General features: G+C 38.1%; 1 protein-coding gene across 1 annotated transcript in view; it reads right to left on the reverse strand.

The window, feature by feature from the left end:
- PRKD1 (protein kinase D1) overlaps nucleotides 1-13,645 on the reverse strand; it is a 322,392-nt gene that overhangs the window by 54,479 nt on the left and 254,268 nt on the right. The window contains exons 5-7 of the mRNA XM_080671929.1: nucleotides 3,413-3,623; nucleotides 3,191-3,268; nucleotides 1,182-1,386 (exon numbers count right to left, since the gene is read on the reverse strand). Of these exons, the coding sequence (XP_080528055.1) occupies nucleotides 1,182-1,386; nucleotides 3,191-3,268; nucleotides 3,413-3,623 (494 nt within the window). The remainder of the gene's footprint in view (nucleotides 1-1,181; nucleotides 1,387-3,190; nucleotides 3,269-3,412; nucleotides 3,624-13,645) is intronic.

Genomic DNA, 13,645 nt, shown 5'->3' on the forward strand with positions numbered 1-13,645 from the left:
CCTGGTGGCCAGTGTGTGTCATAGTGGCCAATCGACCAGTCGTTCGGTCATTCAGTCATTTGGTCACTTAGGCTTATATATATATAGATTACAGGCAAAATATTGATCATTTATAGATAACAGCATTTCACATAAATTTGAGTCTCTGAAAAGTTTCATAAAAATTAGAAGCTGTTTAAACTGTTTTTTAAATAACCATTCCCCATGGAATTATGCCAATCCTCTATCTCTTCCTCTTTCCTTTCTGTCTCTGTGTCCTCTTCCCTTCTCACTCCCACATGCATCCATGCAAGCACACCACATGGTAGCCCCCTTTGCTACTAAAGAAATGTACACCTTCAAAAGACAGGTGGGCCATAAGACTAATATTTTCCAATATTTTAGAAATATGCTTTAATCCATTAAATGGAAAAAAAATGTCCTTATTTGGTTGCTTTATGCTGATGAACAATTTCAATTTGGCAATGAATATGGCATTTATAAATGGACACAAAAGTTTGAACACACTTATAAATTAGAGATTGGGAAATTTTCTGTAAAGGGCCAGGTAATTAATATTTTAGGCTTTGCAGAATACTAAGCTCTGCCAATTGTAGAGCACATGTGCCCACAGACATTATGAATGGGCATGACCATGTTCTGATACAACTATTACAAAACAGACAGCATCCTGATTTGCACAGAGTGTGCTGACCCCAGATGTGAAAAAAATGGAGATGAGATAGTAATTTAAAAAGTATAGATGGCTAGATCACAACTATAAAATTTCATATACTTCTGAAAGTAAAGTGTAGACATATGTGATATTTGTAATAGGGACCAGCTATAAAATAAATGATATCGGCTGAGATGCATCCCCAATCTTTGTGTTTCTACACAATAAGCTTTGCATAAACATTAATTTAGTAGTAAATTTGTAGATGGCAAATATGAGAATCCCTCACATGCAAAAAAAGAAAAAGAAAAGAAAAAAGTGGGTCAAAGACTGAGGCCATGCTAGAAAAGGATGCAAACTACACTTCTCCAAGGGATCCTGACCTCCTAACTCCAAAGGCTCTCTATCCTCTACAAACACAGCTCATTCGTGAACAAATTAAGCACACTAGAACTTCCTTTTGCTGTAGATTAAAATATCATCTGGAGGTCAAATGTTGGACCCAGGCCGCGAGTGCAGCCCTCACCTGATGGTTCTGTTGGAGTCCTCCGGGTCTGGGTCCGGGTCCTGCATTTCCCCACTGTCGTTCTGGCACTCTGCCATCACCATCGCAGCATCCTGGACCATTGCTTCTTCCATGTCGTCCATGAGCCCACTGTTCCTCTCACTGTCATTGTCGTCACTCCCTTCTTCCATGACCACATCAGACTCTGCCCCAGGGCTGAGCAAATCTAAAAAAAATTGTTTAGACCTGTGAAGATAAGCCTGAAATCCTGGAGCCAGAGCTTAAGAGAAAGGCAATTCTAAAATGAATCAACCAGAAGCCCTAAAAAAGTAGTTATCTGAAGTATCTATCTTTCCTGTTTTTAAAATTTTTGTTCATAAGAATATGAATTTATGAGAGGACGAATAGATAATTTGCAAGCCGATGCTTATTTGTTATGCCTAAAAAACATGAAAAGTCATGGAGAGCCGTTGAAGAAAGACAAGGGTGAGATAGAAGCGAAGTGCTTGGAAACAAAATGATACCAGGTAAAAGTGAAGTGGAAATGGATAGTATTTCAATTTCCCAGCCCTGGTGGGACCAAAAGGATATTTGGGTAGATGAGGGAAACTTTAACATGCAAAACTTCTCAGGGTCATTGATTCTTTTTAAGTCATGGATTCCAATATATGAAATTGGTCACATAAGAAGCATTTTTTAAATACCTAAGATATTGAATATTTGAAGTTATATTGAATTACCAAGTTGATAGTAATGAAATAAATTATAACCATTTGATGATACAGAGTACTTATTTTAAAATTAGAAAATAAACTCATCAGAGACCCTAGCCTGCCAAGCTTGGAAAATTCACATTTTACCAGATTTTTCTGACTGTCTGGGAAAATGCAATTTCAAAGAAATTAATAATGTCAAAAATGGCACTTTCCCCCATTAGTTGTAGTTATCAAGAGTACATCAACATTTTCTGGGTCAGAATAAAGTCCATACCACATGTCACAGGAAGTGGGAAAATGACCAAGCTTTCCATTTTGGCAGTTAATTCATGCACAAATCTCCAAGACACAAACTAATCTGGGAATGTTTGCCTGGAGAGAATTCCCTTCTTCTAGTAGTTAGGTATTTCTTCTAGGGAAGAAAGTTATAGAGAAAGATAATCACTTGTTTTTCAGTGTTTTAGCACAATCAATCAATCAATCAATCAACTTGTCTCTTTGATCTTGTATCACCATTTTTCTTTCCAGGGGAATCAGAAAACGGATATGAGACTGAAGGTAGAAAGCAGTCCACTATGGAAAAAGTTAGCGTGGGATAGATAGAGAATCAACTACTTTGCTAAGAATTCATGAGGAATACTACTTGGAAATGAAATGGGAGCTGTTCCTTTAAGACATGGCATTTTTCTTAAAGAATATTTCAAAATTAATTTATGTAGCTAGAGTTTTCCCAAAGGAATACTTCCAAAATGTAGAAAATGATATGTATTTTTAATTGGCTGAATTAAAATTCCTTTTATTATTAAAGTTTCAGGTTAATGGCACATGTGTAATGAAAGTAGCTGGGTGGAAGAAGAAGAGGGAGATTATTTCCTGATGGGACAGTCTCTATCTTCCCTCCCTTGACCAACAGGGATGAAAAGTATCCTTGGTCTCAGTGCTTGGAATGAGGATGGAGGAAAGAGACACACAGTTATAACTTGTAGGTGTTCCAACATTCCAACAGTTTTTACATTTCCAAACAAACTGGGAGAGGTGTATTAAAAGGACAACTGGAGAAGAAATTCTGGAATCCAAATTTTCAGTACTGGCTATTCCCCGTGTAAAAACAGAGATAATCTCTTTGGTTTTTATCAAAACCCAATGTGTTGGAATGGGTGATTTTCTACAGTACATACAGTAGGACAAACTGAGGCCATAATTTACTTTTAGCTGAGTCACAAGTATCTGAACGGAAAAAAAAGAGGTAAAAAAATAAAAATAAAAATCCCGCTAGCTGACAGCCTCTGAGACAGACTGCTGGTTTGTACCCACCTCCATTGATGCTCACTTCGCCCAGGCAGTTGTTGGGTACTTTTGGTGCACAGCGTTTATGACAGTTGAATCTGCAATCTAATCACAATGATTTTAAAAGAAAACAAAAACCAAGAATTCATCAGCAAGAGAGTTGTAAAACAGAGAAAAGTAATTTCAGATGGAGGAGGGCTAAGGCGCTCCTCTGGCTGGGGAAGATGCTGGCGGCAGGAGCCTCCCTACCTTTGCACTGCAGGCCCTGCCGGAAGAGCCCCTTGAGGAGCTTCTTGCAGTACTGGCACACGGTGGGCCGCGTGTACGAGTGGATGACGAACGTGTGCGGCACCTTCACTTTCGACATCAAAATCTTGTCCAGCTGAATGGGGCGTCCGATGTATGACTGAGAATTCGACCTCTTCTCTCGACCAATAAATGATTCTGATGGTGACTTTTGCTATAGGTTTGAAAAGCAGTAAAGAACATTGAAATGTAAGAGAGTACTTGATTGGTATCTTCATGCATTTTAAACACATTTTGTTTTACTATTGTATTTAGTGGTTTGATCCTTAAGAATATGAGCTATATAAGGCAAAACTATTTCTGTTCATGAATGTATTTATCATCCCTTTATTTCTTATTTGCATTACCTTGTTTTTATAGTTTGAAGAGAAGTGGAAATCAGAATATTTGAACCTGATTTCTAGAACTTACACAAATTTTTGGCTTCTAAAAGTAATATAATAACTGTCAGACAGGAAAATAGAGTTGAAAAAAAATTGGTCCTTAACCCCACTGTGCAAATTACTTCATTGACATTTTCTATAGTATTCCATGCACATGGTTAGAAAATATAAGCAGTTCAGGATGATAGAAAATGAAAAGTAAATCCCGCCAGGTCTACCCTACATAGTACTTCATCTGAAAACACCTACAATTTCTTTAGATTCACTCAGAGGAAAAAGTATGTTTAAAATGATCTCAACCATATGAAAATAAAGGATGTAATTTATGCTTTTTTTAATAATTAGAAAATGCAGAAACTGGTGGACTATACAAGACACACAAATATTGGTATTCTGGTTACAATTATATCTCTGTACACTCTTGCCTCTCGTTTTGGGCTTAATCAACCCAAGGCATATGTTTTAAAAATTAAACAAATTAAAATTAACTGTTTTCAGTGTTTTGGACAATTTCATGGTATCTCTTGAAATCATGGAAACATACTTAGGACTCATCAGAATAAATGTATTTGGAAATCATCAAAATAAAAGATAAATTAAATTACTTTTTAATACTTGTTATAATTATAATTATCTCACTCATTAAGCTTCTATTCTGAGTAATTATTGTGTTAGGTGTCTTATAAGATCAGATAGGCCTTATTATCTAGAGTTGAGGCATCACAACTCTTAAAGTTTAAATAAATTATTTTGTGTCAAATGCTAATAAATAATAAAGCCAAAATTATTTGTATTATCATCCTACTCAGTTAATTTCTAATTTGGAGTGATTCTGACAAGATGAAAAAATCCTATTTACATATAATTTCCATCCATTTTTATCCCTGCCTGCACCAAAAGGTTAATACTACTTATTACCAAATGGGGAAATTTTGATTTGCAAATTCACTAGCTGCACCAACAAAATGTTGATATGAGGTTCTAGTTAAGATTATTATGTCTACAGTTACAGTTAGAATTACAATTCCATAAAAGAAAACTATAAAATATAATCACTCTGGAAAGGCTTAGCTCCTGCAGAGACGTCTGGGGAGCTTATAAAGATGGGCCAAGGCCTGCCAAACCAGAATCATGAACATACTGAAGAAATATCTTAGGGATTGAAAAATAATTAAGTCCATGGGGTTAGGTCCCTGTTTCATGTGTCCTTCTTGAGGAACTACAGCCAACAGGCCAGTTTTAGGCACAGACTAAAATGAAAAGTGATGTTTTTCCATAGTTGGAAAGTTTCAACACTCAGAATAAAAGCTGACCTGATGTCACACTTTCTTAGCAGACTTAAAATGTTCTCAGATTTGGAAAATCATATAAAAACTTGACCACATCACTCTTCAGTTATTTTCCTTAATTTAAGATACCTAATTCTATGCTGTTAGCAGAGCCATAAGACTATTTACTATACCATGGGGCAAATTCACTTAGAAGAATAAGAGGCAATCTGTTTAAACTGACAGTTTTCTTCTCATCCAACATAGTAACATTCATATAAACACTGCCATAAACTATAAGAAGTGAGTTTAGGAAAAAGAAACTGGCTGTTCCTTTGTGCCCAGAATCTGTACTGCACATACATTCAGGCAATGATGAGATGCCCACGGCCACATGTGTCCCTGGCACAGAAGAACCTAAACTGCATAATTTAGTCAGAAATTAAGACTTTACTAGCATTTAAGTTGTAATTGCAATTTAAGATTTTACTAGCATTAATAAAGAGTGCCCTCCTGTCATTCATGACATCTTAAAATTACAATTAGGTAGCAACATGACCCGCAATACTATCATTAAAATTTTTTAAAGTTCCAAATATAATTAGTCATTTTCAATGTGGCCTATAGTTCCATATGATAAAGTAGAATTTTCAAATATTGAGACAGGGTGCTGAATGGTGACTTCTCATGTGGGAACTAATTTATTGCTGGAAGGAGATCGAGTAGTTTAATTTATTAGATAAGCACTTTGGGGAAAGGAAGAGTGATGAAGCCTCCTGAAGTTTTGTTTGCAGAATTATATACTATGTTTTGGGAGTGTGCATGCATTCGTTTACATGTGCTTTTCCCTATTATGCGGCAAATCTAAGAAGCAAACACAAAAAAGAACACTGTGCCACTATCTGATGACTTTGTAAATGCTTCTGAGATATTTATCCATTCTTCAATCAAAATGTAAAACAGGGCCATCATTGATATATAACAAATTGTAAAACAAACAAAAACAAAAGCCTATGAAATCAGGCCATTGCTCTATGATATGTATTTATCATCCTATATAATAAAAGCCTAGGTGGCATCATGCCCTCGTGTGATGCCCTCACGTGATGTCATCACAAGATGGCTGCCACAAGATGGCCGCTCTGCACGGTGAGGCCTGGGGGTCCCATGGCTCTGCACGGCACAGAGGAGGCCAGTCCCGGCAGAGGAGGCGGGTTGCAGCAGGGGACGGCAGTTGGGGCAATCAGGCCAGGAGGGAAGGGCATTGGGCCTAAATCGGTAGTTGGACATCCCCCAAGGGGTCCCATATTGGAGAGGGTGCATACCGGGTTGAGGGACACCCCCCATGCACAAATTTCGTGCACTGGGCCTCTAGTTATTTATATAAATGTTTAAGACCCACCATTTCTGTCATCAGCAATTATCTCTTTAAATATTTCCAATGATGGAACACAAACCAAACATTTCTAAGGATTTTCCCCATTGCTAGTGGGAGTGGGGTTCTTGGGGTGCCACTGGAATAAGAATTACTGGAGGCCCCCACATGAAGATGAGATGTAGTAGAAAGCTTTGTTTGTGTGAAAATATATTCTTCAGTTTCCAAAGTCCCATTTTCCTGAAACAAGTCCTGGGAAAGGTGCAGTTGGGGACCTAGCGGAGCTTAAAGCAAAGCCAGTGTCCAGAGTTTCCATCCCATGGCTTTTTTAAAAAAATGTAATGCATTATTATATAAAGTGAAGAGATACAGCATTGTGTTATGTCTTCATTCACTTCATTTTACTTGTTTCCTGATCTGTATACTTAATTATAATGTGTAGAGTACTTTAGAATTTTAAGTAAGACATTTCTTTAAAGTAGACTCTGGTAATAAGAAAATTCTTCATTTCTCATTAACACTAGTAAAGGTTTTATTAGGTTTACTAAGTTAATTAAATTGATTTTCACTGTTACTTGCTGTTCTGCTTTGGCACTGTGTGAACCTGGGATACTGTTTTTGTTTGTTTGTTTCTGTTGTTATTTTTTTTACAGGAAAGTTAAAATGCTTTGGAAAGGAAACAACTACGTTTTGTTTTATACTACTTCATTATTATGTTCAGAGCAAAACTGGCTCAGAACTTGCAGAATAAACTTAAAATGCCCTTCTCCATAATTACAGTAAGCATACAGGAGGATATGCTTCCAACATTTTTCATTTTTACATTAGTCATGGGTAATACAAATTGTTCTTTTCCTGAGTTGAGGAGTTTAGATCAAATTACAGGTGTGCGTGGAACTTTTGTGAGAACTGACATTATCATAACATATGGTATTGGGATGGCTGTATGTAAATGATTTGGTTTAGCAAATTATAGATGATAAAAATTATGACCGTGTCTTTTGTGTTCTCAGTGCAAGAGGAATCTTATCAAGGGTGTGAGAGAATATGAGAACAGAAAAGTGATGAAAGCTGAAATTTAAAGGTAGAATTAGGGATTAAACAGAGTAAAGATTAGAGAAATTAAAATTTGGTTAAAAGGCTGTTGTCTTGTGGAGGAACTGTAACATCCTTATGCTAATAGTGGTTCATCTGAAATGACTGCCAAAGTGAAAACTACATGCACTGGACACCTACTTCCCGAGACAGTGCATCCTGCTTAGCAGAGACTGACTTTGTTTTTGAAACTGGTATGCTAAAGGAATGACTCAGCAAGTGGGGAACCTTCCCAGGAAATGATTGCTTAGATTACATTATGGAAACTCCAACTGCCAGCAAGTCTTTAAACATTTAACAGGACTTGGAAACAAGGCATATTCCACTTCAAAACAAATTCTCTTCATTAGCAAAGCTAGAAAAAGAGGGGGAAAAGTTGCCTTAACTTGTGGTTTGCTTGTTGTTATATATGTAGAGATCAAACATGATATTTCCTGAGAGATAAAAGTCACTTTACAAAATGCATGATTCAAATACATAAATTAAACACACACACAAAACAATAGCCTGTTTCTCGGTGGTTAGAGCATCAACCTGAGGATGGAAGGATCTAGATTTGATTCCGAGTCAAGGAAGGGCACATACCTGGGTTGCACATTTGATCCCTGTTTGGGCGGCAACCAATCCATATGTCTCTCTCACATTGATGTTTCTCTCTCTCTAAAAATCAATGGAAACAATATCCTCAGGTGAGGATCAATAGAAAAAAAAAACACAATAAAAAACATGGTTCAAATGAAAACTTCTGCAATATTAAAATATTTATATTTATTAACTAAAATTCATTTCACAGCCCCACATTGGGACTGGATTTTGGGTTACATAAACTGCACCTTGAGTTAAAGGAAACAAAAAATGTACAGAATATTTTAGCATACGCCTTAACAATTCTTTGTGGTGCTTTCTCAAACATCAGACAATAAATTTCTAAGGGAAGGATAGTGTCTTAAAATATTTGTGCTCTATTAATGAAAATACGCATCTGGTACTTGATAAAAAATAAGCATTGCTTGTACTCAGAATGAATGTTTTCAGGAAGTCAGTGACTGGGAATAAAATGGACAAGACAGTTCAGTAGAGATATTTAAAATACAGGCTGTAATATAAGCATATTTCAATAACTTAATATTACATGGACTGTAACTTCTACAGATATGCTTTATTGAGAGTGTACAATTGGCTACAACTATAACTGCTCTTTGAACTTATCTTCTTCCTGATCCTGACCCTTACTTGGCCTATCCAACATGAATCTGTGTAGAACTTTTCTGCTCTTGAAAGAGAAAGGTAGCAAGCTCAAATCTGTTCATATTACTAGGTGGTCCCTCAATGTCAAGGAGGCATAGAAAATGGTGTGGACTGTAGTCAATTGGAGAGGATGGGCTCAATATAAAAGGGATGGCCACTGCTCAAACACTGCTAATAGCTGCCATGCGAGTATGTAAACCCAGTGCCTCCAGACCTTTTCTTAGTTTTTCAAAAGAAGCAGAAAATCCAACTGTTTTATGAAATAACTCCATTTCAAGATGTAGGCAATTCTAAAAAAAAAAAATAAGTATTTTGCCAGTCAACTTATTTGGGTAACAAATTTGGTTCATGGGGAGTCTGACCTTTGAACTAGGTAGGCATAAGACACTTTTTATAACTTTCATATGTTCCAAACTCTTTTCATATTCCTCTACATGCATTAATTCATTTAAACCCCATGACCACTCATGTTATGATCCCCCTTTTACAGATAAGAAAATCGAACCCCAAGGAGGTTAAGTCATTTGTCCGAGATCATACAGCTTGATAAGTTCCAGACCTATGAATTCAGGTATTCTTGCTCTGGCTGATAACAATGATTTCTCTCTCCATTGTCCCTCTCAGCTTTCATATTCCCTGGTTTTATACCAATATAAAAATAGAAAGTATTTTCTTCTCCTCATTTAAGTCATGAAGGAAGAGTTCATAGGAAACAGTGAAGATAATTAACAGTATATTCTACATGCCAAAATGCAATGTGAAAATATTGTGAATCCTTTAACCTTGACCTACAGAAGAGACTTTGAACCAGCCTGTCTGTGCTCAGAGGATAGCATATGAGTCACACATGTTTTCTAGAACATAATGACTAACTGAATAAACAGCTTCTATTGTATAAGCATCACTCAGCTGGCTGCCTACTTTCCTATTCAGGTACTAGCACAACTGTGTGAAAACAGATGCAACCAAATACTAGACCTTTATTCCAGGAATTTTAAGATACCTAGCATTTTGAACTAACAATATTCAAAGAACTATGCAGAACAATACCTTACACTAGTTCTCCCCTACTGCCATCGAGATGGCTCTATCTGATTTAAGAAGTGTTCCCCATGGCAAACCCCTCCTCAAAGCCCAATTAAGATGCTTCAGGAGATATAAAGACCCTAAATATTATTCTTTGTGCCCAAGGAATTTACTATCAAATAGAATTCTGTACACAACATAATTGTTACTATCCACAATAGCATGTGCTCTTTCTCATGGTTTTGCCTTATTATTCAGATTTCAGTTCACATGGCACCTTCTCTAAGAGACCTCCAGACTACCTAACTTACTGACCATTCCCTGTTCACTCTTTGGCACATCATCCTGTCTCCTCATGAATCAATACTGCAGTCTGCAACTCTCTTATTTACCTATTTGCTTATTGATTTTTTTTTTTTTTACCATAGCCCTTCTAAAGAATGTAAATTCCATGGAGAGAGGATCTTAACTATTCTGTTCATCACGTATCACCAACCGCTACAATACTGCCTCACACAGAACAAGTGCTCATACATATAAAGGTTTGCAGAAAAGATTAACCACATTGATGGTGGAGGTGCAGGGAACATTCAGAAAAGGAGTTTCCTGAAAAAGACATTTGGGAGGGAGAAACCAAGATGGAGGCATAGGTAAACACCTGAACTTGCTTCCTCACACAACCACTTCCAAACTACAACTAAAAGACAAAACGGACATCATCCAGAACCACTGGAAGGCTGGCTGAGAGGAAATTATACAACTAAAGGGAAAGAGAAAAGCACACTGAGACTGGGAAGAGGTGCGAAGGTGTGGAAGTGAAGTGCAGAGGTACAGAGGCGTGTGCGGGAAAGGGCTGGCAACTGAGTATGCTGTTGTCTTTTTCAGTTGGGAGGAAGATACAAGCTCCTGACTGCTCTGAACTCCAGTTCCGGGCGAGACTCTGGGGACCCAAACTCAAAAGCGGAGAAAGTGGACTGTCTAGCATTGGGCCAGAACATGAGGGCGGCTTTCTCTCAGAGGTCTTTGCAGCGATCATTGTTCTTGCACAGTGCCGTGGGACACAGAGACCTGGGGACCTCTTTGGAGCAGGGCCGATGGTCAGCCATTGCTGTTTTCTCTGCCCTGGTGATTCCCTAAGACCTTGGCCCACCTAATTTACAACCCCACCCAAACTGTGCACAGAGGCTTTTGCATATGAATGGCCTGGCTTTTTGCAATCTAAAACCTAACATACTGCAGCTGGGTCAGAGAGCCCCAGAGCCTACAAAAGAAGGCCCAAAGCTGTACAACAGCTTGTATGGCTTCACAGCTGGGCCTCATAGGGCACCTCCAAACCCCAAACAAAGAGGAGGAATCTGCAGATCTCTCTATAGCTCCTGCTGGGTGGCCTCAGGCAGTGGCTGACTTTTCACCTCCTTGGAGATCCAAGAGCCAATGTACTCAGTGGTCACAGTGAGACTATCCAGATTACAACTCTTCACATCCCTAAGAGACTCACTGAGGGGGCAGACTCAGTGAGTGGCAAAGCCCCACTGAAGCAAGTCTTGCCCCATAAGGGTGTCTCCAGCACAGAAGTTCTCCCATTGTAGACACAACTGATCTCACAGCCAATTGGCCTGGGAGTCAATTCCTCCCAGTGATACCAACAACAATCAAGGCTTAACTACAACAAGACTGTGCAAACAGCCCACAAAGGGGTGTACCAAGAGTGTCCACCTCAGGTAATTGGGGAGGCTGAGCCACTGGGGCTTATAGGACACCTAGCACACAAAGCCACTCTATCAACACAGGGAAGCAGCCAAAATGTGGAGACAGAGAAACAGGTCACAAATGAAAGAAATGGAGGAAAGTAAACTACTGGATATAGAGTTCAAAACCATGGTTATAAGGTTACTCAAGAATCTTCTAGAAACCTCCAAGAAATTTAGTGGATCTTTAGTGGAAATTTCAAGGATATGAAAAAGGATCAACTAGAAATTAAGCATACACTGACTGAAATAAAAAATAATATACAGAGATCCAACAGCAGACTAGAGGATTGCAAGAATCAAGTCAAAGATTTGAAATACAAAGAAGCAAAAAACACTCAACCGAAAAAGCAAAGAGAAAAAAGAATCCAAAAATATGAAGATAGTGTAAGGAGCCTCTGGGACAACTTCAAGCATACCAACTTCTGAATTATGGGGGTGCCAGAAGAAGAGAGAGAGCAAGATATTGAAAACCTATTTGAAGAAATAATGACAGAAAACTTCCCCCACCTGATGAAAGAAATAGACTTACAAGTCCAGGAAGTGCAGAGAACTCCAAATAAAAGGAATCTGAAGAGGACCACACCAAGACATATCATAATTAAAATGCCAAGAGCAAAAGACAAAGAAAGAATATTAAAAGCAGCAAGAGAAAAAGAGTTACTTACCTATAAGGGAGTACCCATAGGATTGTCAGCTGATTTCTCAACAGAAACTATGCAGGCCAGACGGGAGTGGCAAGAAATATTCAAAGTGATGAAAAGCAAGAACCTACAACCAAGATTATTCTACCCAGCAAAGCTATCATTTAGAATTGAAGGTCAGATAAAGAGCATCACAGATAAGAAAAAGCTAAAGGAGTTCATCACTGCCAAACTAGTATTATGTGAAATGCTGAAAGGTATTCTTTAAGAAGAGGAAGAAGAAGAAAAAGGTAAAGATAAAAATTATGAACAAAGTGACAACAAATACATATCTATCAACAAGTGAATCTAAAAATCACGTGAATAAGAAACCTGATGAACAGAATAAACTGGTGAATATAATAGAATCAGGGGCGTAGAAAGGGAGTGGACTGACAATTCTCAGGGGGAAGGGGGTGTGGGGGTGCGGGAAGAAACTGGACAAAAATCATACACCTATGGATGAAGATAGTGGGGGGGGGAGGTCGGGTAGGGGCAGAGGGTGGGTGGAAACCGGGTGGAAGGGAGCTATGGGGGGAAAAAAGAGGTACAACTGTAATAATCTGAACAATAAAGATTTATTTAAAAAAGAGAATTGCACCTACAAAAAAAAAAAAGAAGAAGACATTTGGTGTGAACACTGAAGTAGTCTTGCCATGCAACGACCATGTTCAGTATTATTGGCCATTACAATTCTGCTTAAGATGACACAGCGCTCCCAATCTTCCAGCTGCTTAGAAATGTCTTTTATACACTCTGAAACCTCTTTATCTCACTTGGAAATGATTATCTAACCCTACTCATAGTCGCTGCTAGTAAAACATCATTGTGAATGTTCTGTATGATGCAGACTACTTTCTGAAGTAAAAATAAATAATCAGCTCCTTTCAACAATAGTACACACTATTCCTCAATGGGAAGTTGGGGAATTTCCAGAATGATTTCTTGGGCAATGGGCAAGTTTGAAGACCCCCAGGGAATGGAGGTCACATAGGAACAGCCATGTTTCCATGCCCTGTATTTCACTGATTAGCCGGTAGGGTGTTTGATGAGTTTCAGATTGTTCAGTGCTATTCTGCTATAGAATTTTGATTCTATATCCCTTGAACTACCTGCCAAGTGTGCCAGATTTATAAATGAGTTTGGCCCCTCAGTTGGATACCCTAAATACAGAGCATAATTAAAAGCTAATTAACACCTTTTCATACCAATAAAAAGCATTGCTACAGGGCGGGTGGCGGCGGGGATATGCCCCCTGCTTAGTAGTGACGATGCTGTATTTTAGAGTGGAGAATCCATTTCTTCATGTTTGTAGCAACTGGGAAAGCTCACAGAGTAATAACATATAAT

Source organism: Plecotus auritus, assembly GCF_963455305.1.
Source record: "Plecotus auritus genome assembly, chromosome: 1".
Classification (NCBI taxonomy): domain Eukaryota; kingdom Metazoa; phylum Chordata; class Mammalia; order Chiroptera; family Vespertilionidae; genus Plecotus; species Plecotus auritus.